Source organism: Doryrhamphus excisus, chromosome 10, assembly GCF_030265055.1.
Source record: "Doryrhamphus excisus isolate RoL2022-K1 chromosome 10, RoL_Dexc_1.0, whole genome shotgun sequence".
Classification (NCBI taxonomy): domain Eukaryota; kingdom Metazoa; phylum Chordata; class Actinopteri; order Syngnathiformes; family Syngnathidae; genus Doryrhamphus; species Doryrhamphus excisus.
Window position 1 is genome coordinate 12,311,830 of NC_080475.1, and position 12,398 is coordinate 12,324,227.

At 43.3% G+C, this 12,398-nt stretch overlaps 1 protein-coding gene across 2 annotated transcripts in view; it reads right to left on the reverse strand.

Moving 5' to 3' along the window:
- Positions 1 to 12,398, reverse strand: part of prex1 (phosphatidylinositol-3,4,5-trisphosphate-dependent Rac exchange factor 1) — a 91,336-nt gene that overhangs the window by 20,974 nt on the left and 57,964 nt on the right. For both annotated transcript variants that reach the window (XM_058084030.1, XM_058084029.1), the window contains exons 16-20: positions 10,132 to 10,277; positions 6,845 to 6,937; positions 3,532 to 3,680; positions 3,340 to 3,425; positions 1,754 to 1,893 (exon numbers count right to left, since the gene is read on the reverse strand). In XM_058084030.1, the coding sequence (XP_057940013.1) occupies positions 1,754 to 1,893; positions 3,340 to 3,425; positions 3,532 to 3,680; positions 6,845 to 6,937; positions 10,132 to 10,277 (614 nt within the window). The remainder of the gene's footprint in view (positions 1 to 1,753; positions 1,894 to 3,339; positions 3,426 to 3,531; positions 3,681 to 6,844; positions 6,938 to 10,131; positions 10,278 to 12,398) is intronic.

The following is a 12,398-nucleotide window of genomic DNA, read 5'->3' on the forward strand; positions in this document are numbered from 1 at the left end:
ATACAGCTAGAATAGATTCAGATTCTGGAAGATCTAGAAAGTTTTCTTTGCAGGTTATTGTGTGTAGATGCTCTATAGGAGTCCACAACTCAATCCAAAGGGTCAAAAAATGAGCATAATAGGTCCCGTTTAATATAATAATAACAATCATTACAGCTACAGCGACAGACCTCACAGCTATCCCCACAGCTAGGAGACCCGAGTTCAATCCCACCCTCGGGAATCTCTGTGTGGAGTTGTCTTTCTGTGCCCTGTGATTGGCTGGCCACCACGACTGAGGTGAGTCCAAGGAAATACAGCTAAAATAGGTGCAGATTCTGGAAGATCTAGAAAGTTTTCTGTGCGGGTTATTGTGTGTAGCTGCTCTATAGGAGTCCACAATTCAATCCAAAGGGTCAAAATGAGCATAATAGGTCCTGTTTAATATAATAATAATAATCATCATAGCTGCACGGCGGTCGAGTGGTTAGCGCGCAGACCTCTCAGGTATGAATGTGAGTGTGAATGGTTGTTTGTCTATATGTGCCCTGTGATTGGCTGGCCACCAGTCCAGGGTGTACCCCACCTCTCGCCCGAAGACATCTGGGATAGGCTCCAGCACCCTCGCGACTCTCATGAGGATAAGTGGTAGAAAATGAATGAATGAATAATCATTATTATTAATCTAAGGTCAATTAACTACACTAGCTGTGATTGGCTGGCTACTACGCTACCAACATGCAACAGTCATGTCTGTACTACCAGACAGTCAGTGGTGCCGGGAGCGTTTCAACAGGCTGGTGTCCAAGAGTGGGACATCTCCTTACTGTATTCAGCACAGTTTTGTTTGCTTTCATCGGCAGCCCAGCCATATCGCCTCTTTCCAAATCCATGAACATGCTCGGCCAAAGTCTCAGCGCTCTTTGGATACGTTCCACTAACTGACTTCAATTATCAGGATGTCGTTCATGTGGTTGATTACACTGCTGAGTTTGGGGTACAACGATTTTCCATCACTTCATCATTGGTAGATTATGTACGTACAGTCATGCCTCGTTTATCGCGGTTAATTAGTACTAGACCCGAGATTAGTGAATATTTTTATACTTATGCCTTAGAAAACATCTTTACGATCTTCTGAATATGGTTTTAAATATTATTAGAGCCCTCTGGACATGAAACAATCATCAATTTGTGTTTATAATTTTGTATTCTAGGTTGCATAGTGGATAAGTGGTTAGCGTGCAGGCCTCACAGCCAGGAAACCAGAGTTCGATTCCACCCTCAGCTATTTCTGTGTGGAGTTTGCATGTTCTCCCCGCGCATGCGTGGGTTTTCTCTAGATCTAGAAATTTTTCTGTGTGGGTTATTGTGTGTAGCTGCTCTATAGGAGTCCACAATTCAATCCAAAGGGTCAAAAAATGAGCATAATAGGTCCCGTTTAATATAATAATAATAATAATCATTATAGCTGCACGGTGACCAAGTGGTTAGCGCGCAGGCCTCACAGCATGGAGACCCGAGTTTGATTCCACCCTCGGCCATCTCTGTGTGGAGTTTGCATGTTCTCCCCATGCATGTGTGGATTTTCTCCGGGTTTCCTCCCACATTCCAAAAACATGCTAGGTTAATTGGCGACTCCAAATTGTCCATAGGTATGAATGTGAGTGTGAATGGTTGTTTGTCTATATGTGCCCTGTGATTGGCTGGCTGGCCACCAGTCCAGGGTGAGGATAAGCGGTAGAAACTGAATGAATAAATGTTGTATTCTCACCACATGAGACGGCTGGATGTGTCTGTGTTGTGCGCTGAAGTGCTCCAGAACCTCTTGGTGGTCACCACGGTTGACGTTGTGGCCGTTTACCTTCAGGATGACCTGACCGGGCTGAAGCCCCGCCCCCGCAGCCTCCCAGCCTGTGTGGCATACCAATAAGAGACGTCAAAGGTGAGACAGGGACAAAAAAATATCCCGCCTGATTGGGTTCAATAAACATAACATAAATAGTTAAGAGTATTAGCTATGTAATGTGCTGCAAATACATATAACTAGAAGTGTGTGAAGGTCTTTGAAGGGTTTTGAACCTTGACCGGATAGCGGGGTGACAGGTGGTCATAAAAAAACAATAAAGGCTCATTGAGAGCAGAAAGGTAGCAGGTGGTCGCAGGCTCGAGTTACCTCATTTTTGCCGGCAACACACACTTCAGTTATTGGTCTCTTTGACACCAAAAACGTTTTCAAAGCACAGAGCAACACTGATTGTGTCACCATGACGATATATGTGCTGAAATATGCCAACAAATCCCCGAACATTTGAGCCCGATTGTAAAAATATACGGGGGGTTGTAACCAAGTTAAGGAAATGTAAATTTAATTACACTACTCTGCAGCTCTACACTGCTTAGCTCTAATATCACACAAAAGTTTACAGCCGACAGAGGTTCTCCTCCTATTCCATGTGGAAGTGGTTACAATCTGGCTTTTTTTTTGTCGTCCGTTTGAAACATTTTCTATACTTACTTTACTAGCGGCGGCAACGTGTTGCAGTGAGTAGCAGAACACTGAGGCTGAGACGGACATGCCAAGGCTGAGACGGACATGCCAAGGCTGGGACTAAAAATGTCAAGCACGGGACTAAAAAATGTCAAGGCTGAGACGGACATGCCAAGGCTGGGACTACAAATGTCAAGGCTGGGACGGACATGCCAAGGCTGGGACTAAAAATGTCAAGCACGGGACTAAAAAATGTCAAGGCTGAGACGGCCATGCCAAGGCAGGGACGGCCATGCCAAGGCAGGGACGGCCATGCCAGGGCAGGGACGGCCATGCCAAGGCTGGGACTAAAAAATGTCAAGGCTGGGACTAAAAAAATGTCAAGGCTGAGACTAAAAAAATGTCAAGGCTGGGACTAAAAAAATGTCAAGGCTGGGACGGACATGCCAAGGCTGAGACTGACATGCCAAGGCTGAGACTGACATGCCAAGGCTGAGACTGACATGCCAAGGCTGGGCCGGACATGCCAAGGCTGAGACGGACATGTCAGGGCTGAGTTTGAATGGGGGAAAAAAAGGCTCTCCTCACATTCCGTGTGGAAGTGGTAAGTTTTGGGCTTATTTCTCCTTCTTCCCCACTCCATTTGAAACACTTATCTTTAAACACTTATAATTAAATATAATATAAAAAGCAAGCCACAGCTTGCTCCCTTCAATAGTTTAGTAAATGCAGTAGTACTGCTATGTGAAGTAGTTACCATGCAACATGTTCTCCCGGGTACTATTCAGCTCAAGTGGACGTGCCTGTCAAGGCGGAATCCATTACGTATAAGTAATGCTGCAATGAAAGCAAAGGAACGTGTCACTCACCTTTCCTTACAGCGTGGACGTGGGGAGGGGTGGAGCCACTGAGTCGAAAGGAAAGGCTGTCTGGGTTGTCAGGGACCTTCACAATCCTGGGTGACAAACCACCACTTAGACCACTGAAGCCTATGTTTACAGTAAGAGGGAGTGTGTGTATTTGTGTGTGTGTGTGTTGTATGTGTGTGTGTGTTCGCTCACTCCTTGGCCTTGGTCGTGACAAGCAGACGCAGGGAGCGCCGTATACAGAAGGCCTGGTTGATCATGGCCTCCACCTCAGAGAAGGGCCTGAGGAACAACAGGTCTTCATTGATGGAGTGGATCTTCCTGCCAACCTGCAAACCGGCCATCTGGAAAGACACAGAGGATATTTTTATTGATAGGGCCATATTTGACTAGTGTGTTTTGCGCCGCGCAAATGGAGGTTATAACTATACAACTGTATTATGCACACAGAGCAATGAACAAATTTACGCTGTGTCTCCTTTCTGCTCCATTCTACTTGGGCTGTGAGGCATTCAGGTGCGTTCGTAATTAAGAGTTTTCGGCGCTAATGGTTTTACATTTTTTGCTACCCCCATAACAAATGGCGTACCCCACTTTGGGAACCGAGGAATTATAGCATTGGGGCATCCATCCATTTTCCTCCACTTATCCGGGTCCGGGTCACAGGGGGCAGCAGTCTTCATTTTCTACCGCTTTTTCCTCGCGAGGGTCACGGGGGTGCTGGAGCCTATCCCAGCGGTCTTGGGGCGAGAGGCGGGGTACACTCTGGACTGGTGGCCAGCCAATCACAGGGCACTGTGATGAATTAATGTTTAATTAATTAACCTAGCATGATTTTGGAATGTGGGAGAAAACCGACGTATGCATGTGGAGAACATGCAAACTCCACACAGAGATAGCTGAGGGTGGAATCGAACTCGGGTCTCCTAGCTGTGTGGCCTGCGTGCAAACCACCATATTTAAATGGACTGTTTGCCTGGAATATCAGCATCAACAACCCGTGTCGGTGACCTTGACTGAATAAAACTAAAACAAAGTAAAATTACTCACGCTTTGAAGGTATTTGACAGACAGGTAATGGAGAAGATTTTTTTTCTCTTGATGTTTTCCCCTGCAGCCGACTATCACAGTTGTCGAGGAGACCTGGAGTTTGATCTCCTGTAAGGTGTGCGCGCTAACCACTTGACCGCCGTGCAGCCCATAACGAAGATATTTCAAGAAAACAACCTCATTTTTGACCCACTTATGCAACTAAGGATTAAACAATTAAACAATGAAATAATATATTGCATAAATAAGGGTGGCACGGCGGTCTAGTGGTTAGCGCGCAGACCTCACAGCTAGGAGACCAGGGTTCAATTCCACCCTCGGCCGTCACTGTGTGGAGTTTGCATGTTCTCCCCGTGAATGCGTGGGTTTTCTCCGGGTACTCCGGTTTCCTCCCACTTTCCAAAAACATGCTAGGTTAATTGGCGACTCCAAATTGTCCATAGGTATGAATGTGAGTGTGAATGGTTGTTTGTCTATGTGAGCCCTGTGATTGGCTGGCGACCACGACTGAGGTGAGTCCAAAGAAATACAGCTTGAATAGGTGCAGATTCTGGAAGATCTAGAAAGTTTTCTTCTGGTTATTGTGTGTAGCTGCTCTATAGGAGTCCACAACTCAATCCAAAGGGTCAAAAAATGAGCATAATAGGTCCTGTTTAATATAATAATAATAATCATCATCATTATAGGGTGTACCCCGCCTCACGCCTGAAGACAGCTGGGATAGGCTCCAGCACCCCCGCGACCCTCATGAGGAAAAGTGGTAGAAAATTAATGAATATTGTATAAATAATTATGCAGGAGGTTAGAATATACTGTGTGTAAGACAGTACTATTTGATGCTCATCCAAATTAGCATTGTTTGGCCTTGGCGGAGGTTTTTGCACCCCTCAGTCTCCAGTTTCCCACATTGATCCCCTGCTCAGTCTCTTTCCGGGTAATCTCTGTGTCTCTTTTTGGCCTTCTGTCCGCTGCTGTAAAGCTTCAATCTCTGCTCTCTTTTCTCCATTTCTTCCCCTCTTGGTCTCTTATTCATCCTCCTCAATGTCCAAGGGCTCCCCACAATAACGTGATTGGTTTAGCTGTGACACAGTCTGTGTGCCAGCACTGTGAATGCAGCTCAGCTGATTCCCATGGGGGGGCTCTGAATGGGCTACACATACACTCCCACGTGCACATGTATATGCGTGCACACACACACACACACACCTTTGACTGTGATACTATTACAGCAAGTCAGGAAAACTGGTCGTTCATCCAGCCTGCCTGGGCTGTTATCCAGAGTAGGGGCCCCCTTAGCTCGGCCCGCCACCCCCACCGCCCCGGATGTGTGTCTAGGACACTGGACAACACAAACACACACATACACACACGCAAGAGGACACGCTATTCTCACAACGTGACTGCATTTAAGTCAGTCAATATCCATTCATTCATTTTCTACCGCTTATCCTCAAGAGGGTTGCGGGGGGTGCTGGAGCCTATCCCAGCTGTCTTTGGGCGAGAGGCGGGGTACACCCTGGACTGGTGGCCAGCCAGCCAATCACAGGGCACATATAGACAAACAACCATTCACACTCACATTCATACCTATGGACAATTTGGGGTCGCCAATTAACCTAGCATGTTTTTGGAATGTGGGAGGAAACCGGAGTACCCGGAGAAAACCCACGCATGCACGGGAATTGAACCCTGGTCTCCAAGCTGTAAGGTCTGAGCGCTAACCACACATCCACCGTGCAGCCTCAGTCAATATTACAACTACAAAAACTATATTACCTTTCCTTTTTTTATTTTATTGAAATTGCTAACAGCGGCACGGTGGTCTAGTGGTTAGCGCGCAGACATCACAGCTAGGAGACCAGGGTTCAATTCCACCCTCGGCCATCTCTGTGTGGAGTTTGCATGTTCTCCCCGTGCATGCGTGGGTTTTCTCCAGGTACTCCGGTTTCCTCCCATATTCAAAATATATGAATGTTAGCTTAATAGGCGACTCCAAATTGTCCATCGGTATGAATGTGAGTGTGAATGGTTGTTTGTCGATTTCTCGGTATAAGTCAAACTGTTAAAGTAACAGTACATGCATAAGGTATACATCCCTCGTTCTAAGTCGTTTTTGCTAACTGCTAACTCGCAAATCAACACAACACCGGGTCAACCCCAAGAGGTACCGTGAGCAAGAAAGTTGAAAGTGCCTATTCAAAGTCGTCTCACAGTTCATGTTGTTCCCAAAGTGGCACGTTGCATTCGACTTGGCTGTGTCTCTTCTATTTTTGTACAGATTGATGTGAGTGGACATGTCTTTTGTGGACGAACAACCAATCACAACAAAGCTCCTCCAAGGGGGGAACAGAAGGAGACTGACAGCGGCCGTCTAAATATTAGACAGCCATTACCTACAGGAACTAATGCCACAGGGCGTTGTTGGGGGGGGATACAGTGTGTGTGCGCGCACCATTACCTCAGCATGTGAGCCTCTGGTGACAGATTTCACCACAATAGCCTTGTTTTTCTCCTCGATCTCAAAGCCGTAGTCCTCCTCCTCAGGGTGAATCTAGCATACAACAACAAAAAAATACAATTATTCCCAGAATGCATTGCACCTGTGTGGCATCATTAGACACGTTTGGTTTTCTATTTTTGAGTTGGAAGTCCATGGTCCATGGCGACCAAGTGGTTAGCGCGCAGGTCTCACAGCCAGGAGACCAGGGTTCAATTCCACCCTCAGCGATCTCTGTGTGGAGTTTGCATGTTCTCTCCGTGCATGCGTGGGTTTTTTTTTCCGGGTACTCCGATTTCCTCCCACATTCCAAAAACATGCTAGGTTAATTAATTGGCGACTCCAAATTGTCCATAGGTATGAATGTGAGTGTGAATGGTTGTTTGTCTATATGTGCCCTGTGATTGGCTGGCCACCAGTCCAGGTTGTACCCCGCCTCTCGCCCAAAAGTCAGCTGGGATAGGCTCCAGCATACATCCATGACCCTTATGAAGATAAGCGGTAGAAAATGAATGAATTAATGTATGTTGCTTACATACATACAGACCTAATGATAATCTTAAATTATGCTAATTTTTCATCCCTTTGTATTGAGTTGTGGACTCCTATAGAGCAGCTATACACAATAACCAGCACACAAAGCTTTCTAGTTCTTCCGGAAACTGCACCTATTCAGCTGTATTTCTTCGGATTTCGTGGTTCTCGTCAAAACGGTCTGTTTTCTTGAGTGGTTAGTGTGCATGCCTCACAGCTAGGAGACCCGAGTTCAATTCCACTCTCGACCATCTCTGTGTGGAGTTTGCATTCTCCGGGTATTCCCACATTCCAAAAACATGCTAGGTTAATTGGCGACTCCAAATTGTCCATAGGTATGAATGTGAGTGTGAATGGTTGTTTGTCTATATGTGCTCTGTGATTGGCTGGCTGGCCACCAGTCCAGGGTGTACCCGCCTCTCGCCCAAAGACAGCTGGGATAGGCTCCAGCACCCCCGCGACCCTCATGAGGATAAGCGGTACAAAATGAATGAATGAATGAATGAAAGTCCAATAAAATAACATTATGTAACATATTGTATCAAGCAACCTATGGCGTATTTAATCCAATTGAAGAAAACATCAACGTCCAGTTGTGTATCTTTGTATTACATCTGTATAACATACCATCATGTCTTTACTTCTATACATCCCCCGCTCTACCCCCCCACTTTGTGTCTTTTGGGGGTGCATTTGATGTTATCATTAGCGAACACATTAGCTGCCTTCCATTAAAGAAAGCTGCCAGGGCAGGGCCATCTTCCTGCTGCACGGCCCTGATAAGATGCTGAGATGGCTGATGTCTGATGGAGAGGAAGATGGCTGCGCTGAATAAAAGAGTTCCTTGCACTTTCCCTCAGGCACGGATTAGCTGTGATAAAAAACACAAAGAAAAACGTTTCCCACTTTGGGCTAGACTATCGGATAACACACTGACCTGGCAATGATAACATAAAAAAATGACATAAATATTTCCTTATTCTATTTATGTCTGTAGAATATATATTCTGTTTTATATTTAAGATCCAAAAACATAATAGTGATAATAAATAAATGAATTATTATACTTTTAGACTATAGTGGGCGTCCATAAATAGTGTCTTTGTGGACATTTCTGTCTATTTGTTAGGTCGCAGTTCATCGATGTTAGACCAGAAAAAGGGCCCTGCTGACTGTTTTCACAATCTGTGTTGTAGTTAAAACCTCAAAAATGTCTTAAATTACAACATTCTGCCTCAAACCCGCAGATACCGAGTCGGGAATTATAATTCAACACATGGCTTTTACAGTGCAGGGAGGCCTCAAGGAATGTAAGGAAGAAACCATCTCCGAGATGCCGTAGTCGTTGTCTGCGTCTCCATGGAAAGTAAGCATTGATGCTATGTGGGGAAGCGAGAACTCGGGTCGCCTAGTTCAGTCTCAACACGACAAAACTCATTTGAATCAATGAATCATTTGTCGTTAAAGTAGCTTTAGCATCTCCATGTATGCGTGCTATATAATACTACACAGACAGTCGTAGACTTACACAAAATAAACAGTTAGGACGCTGTTATTTATTGCTTGCTAATGTCGGCCCGTCTGACTGTTTGGCTAGTGTCGGCTAATCCAGCTGCATACTGGTCCATGAATGTCGATTAAAGATTAAAATCCATTTTTTTCGTTGGTACGGAATCAGGGACTCCAACCACTTGTGCCTGATGGTTGCGTCTTTAGGAATTGTAAACAAATATGGCGGTCCCTTACATCTAAAAGACACACTTTTTTACGAGCCATTGCTAGCAATGTGCCGAGTGGTTAGCGCGCAGACCTCACAGCTAGGAGACCCGAGTTCAATCCCACCCTCGGCCATCTCCGGGTACTCCGGTTTCCTCCCACATTCCAAAAACATGCTAGGTTAATTGGCGACTCCAAATTGTCTATAGGTATGAATGTGAGTGTGAATGGTTGTTTGTCTATATGTGCCCTGTGATTGGCTGGCGACCAGTCCAGGGTGTAACCCGCCTCTCGCCCGAAGACAGCTGGGATAGGCACCAGCAGTAAAAAATGAATGAATGAATGCTAGCAATGTAAACACAGAAGCAGAGCTTGGGAGTGGCCGACAGCCCCCTACTCTGTGACATCACAAAGGAACAATTAGGCAACGCCCTCTGAAACTGAGCGTTTTGAGCCATCCCAAACTTGTTTCGGGGCTCACTTCCAAATGCATAAACCTCATTATCTCAAAACTTTTGCATCATTTAACACAAGAATACAACATTCTAACTGCATTTATAAGTCGGAAAAATTGAGAAAAAAAAATAGGTCCCTTTTAAGAACATAACCGGCACTAAAATAGAAATAAAATATTCATAAGAAGACTCGTTAATGCTAATTTTGTTACATGGTTTGGTCACGCTTGATGCCAGTGTTTCCCCATCACGGGGGACGCCCCCAATATCTCCACATCGACATCTGCCATTTGACGCCCCTGCACAACCTGAAGCTCCATTGTTCCACTGAAGCAAAAAAAGCACCCGATGTCATGACGGCACCTTCTCCACTGTGTCATTTTAAAGGCAGGAAGTGTTTTTGTGAGTGTTGAGGTCACTTAACGGGAGTCCGTGAAGAAACCAGTTCCTGCAACTATGGCTCCTGTCGTTTTTTGTTCACGTGACCATTCCGTTATGGGTGGCATACACAGTATTAAACTTAAGACTCTCAAAAGCTCTTACCACGAGAGACTTGACCAGAATGTTCTCGATGAGCTTGAAGTCATTGCGTTGGAGCTGCTTGCTCTTGGTGCTGGTTCCTTCCGTCTCCTCGTCGGCATAGAAGCGAAAGAACTGAGACTCGTCTTTGAACTCGCTCTTCTCCAGGACTGAGAGATCAGAATCAGAATCAGAAATCAGAATCAGAAAAGGGTATGATCAAACACATACTAGGAATTTGTTTTGGTATAGTATAGGTGCAAACACATCTATTAAAAAGAATGAAAAATACAAAATATACAGAATAACAGTATAAATATATGTACACAGTCTGTTTTTTGTTTGTTATTCCGGAAGTGCAGTCTGATTATTTTTCCTAAAAGTCCAAACTGGGAGTTAATGTAACGCATATAGTGAAAGTGTCAAAGTGGCAGGTAAAAAAACGAAAAAAAAACAGGATTAAAAAGTGATAAAGCAAAACAAGCTACAACTCAAGAGCTGTAATAAACAATAACAGAAATCACAATACTAATAAGACAAAAAAAAGTCTGATTAAAGTCAAAGTTATTCAGCCGCGGGCAGATTAAGACACACCCAACACACACAGTGTATTTTGCGGTTGGGCCATAAAGTATTTGTATCATGGCAACTGTTGTAGAGTTGTGTTAAGATAAGCCCGTGCTTGTGCAAAAAGACCATCAAGTAAAGTATTGTGCAAGTGTATGACGAAAGTACAGAAACATTTGAAGACGTTGTACTTTAATGTACTATTCTGCGTCTGTAATAATGACTGTGCTGACTCATTTTGAGCGGCTAGCGGATATATACTGCTATATACTACTCTAAAGAATATTCAAGTTTACTTTCTAGAGTGTTGCCCTTTCAGAAAATATAACAAAAAAAAGGTTGAATGAATATATTAAAACAGAATAACAGCATGTTACACCCGCAAACGTAATAAATTTCCCACAAACGTAATAAAATTTGCCTACTGCAAACGTAATACTGAATTTATGTATGACTGTAATAGTTATTACATTTGCAGGAAATTATTACATATGTAGGAAAGTGAAAAACTGTATATGTAATAACTTCCCACAAATGTAATATGAGACAAAATAATGATCTTTGTGGTTGTTGTTTCTTCTTTTAATGAAGGAGAAGGTGTAGATGTCATTTTGAGGATTTTAACAAGATAATTCCTTTTTTTTTTGGTGGAAAAAATATTATTCAAAGAGTATCATTTGAATACATTAAAGGAATCTTTCATTATTAAATTATTATTTATTTTAAATTAATAAAATATAACATAATTGTGATAATTGCAATAGTTTTAATAAAATTATTATTACTATTATTATATTTTATTATTTCGACTCCAAATTGTCCATAGGTATGAATATGAGTGTGAATGGTTGTTTGTCTATATGTGCCCTGTGATTGGCTGGCCACCAGTCCAGGGTGTACTCCGCCACTCGCCCGAAGACAGCTGGGATAGGCTCCAGCAACCCCTGCGACCCTCGTGAGGAAACGCGGTAGAAAATGAATGAATGAATTTTATTATTTCTTTTCATTATTTCTTCCTCATATAAGCATAAAATCACACATACAATAATATACTGTAACTAAAACGCATACAAACAAAATATAATAATTTTGTAATTAAATGTCATTAATTCAGTATTACGTTTGTAGTAGGTAAATTTTATTTGTGTGAAATTTATTACATTTGCGGGATTATTACATTCAAAGCTGCAGATTTGTATTACGTTTGTGGGCTAGTTATTACGTTTGCGGGTGTAACAGCAGCCTTTATCTCTATTTTGAGCCATTTAGAAGAATATTTTTTGCGTGTGCGACGTGTGCGTTCAGGTGTGTAAAAACAGATGTAAAAGAACACAGGCTAAAAACGGAGAGCCTGAAGTACCCAGCTGTTTGAAATGTTTAAAGAGCATCTGGCACACTGACTTCCATAAAGCTCAGTAAACTCATTACACACACACACACGGTGCCACCTCAGACCTATGTGTATTATTTCCTCTGAGTCATGCAAGCTGTGGCCTCATAATGACAATTATTCAACTGGAGGTAAGAAGGACACAAAAAAAACCCTTTTATTTTGTATTTATACACTAAACAATTGTACACAAACGTATTACTTCAAGCATTATATTTGCTGTGCTTGACGTACTTATTTTTGCTTAACTGGTACTTCAAACATATATGTACCTGTACTTTTCATGAAAGATATTTACAGCTAAATGGTAATCGGGTTGGTTTTGTACTTTTGA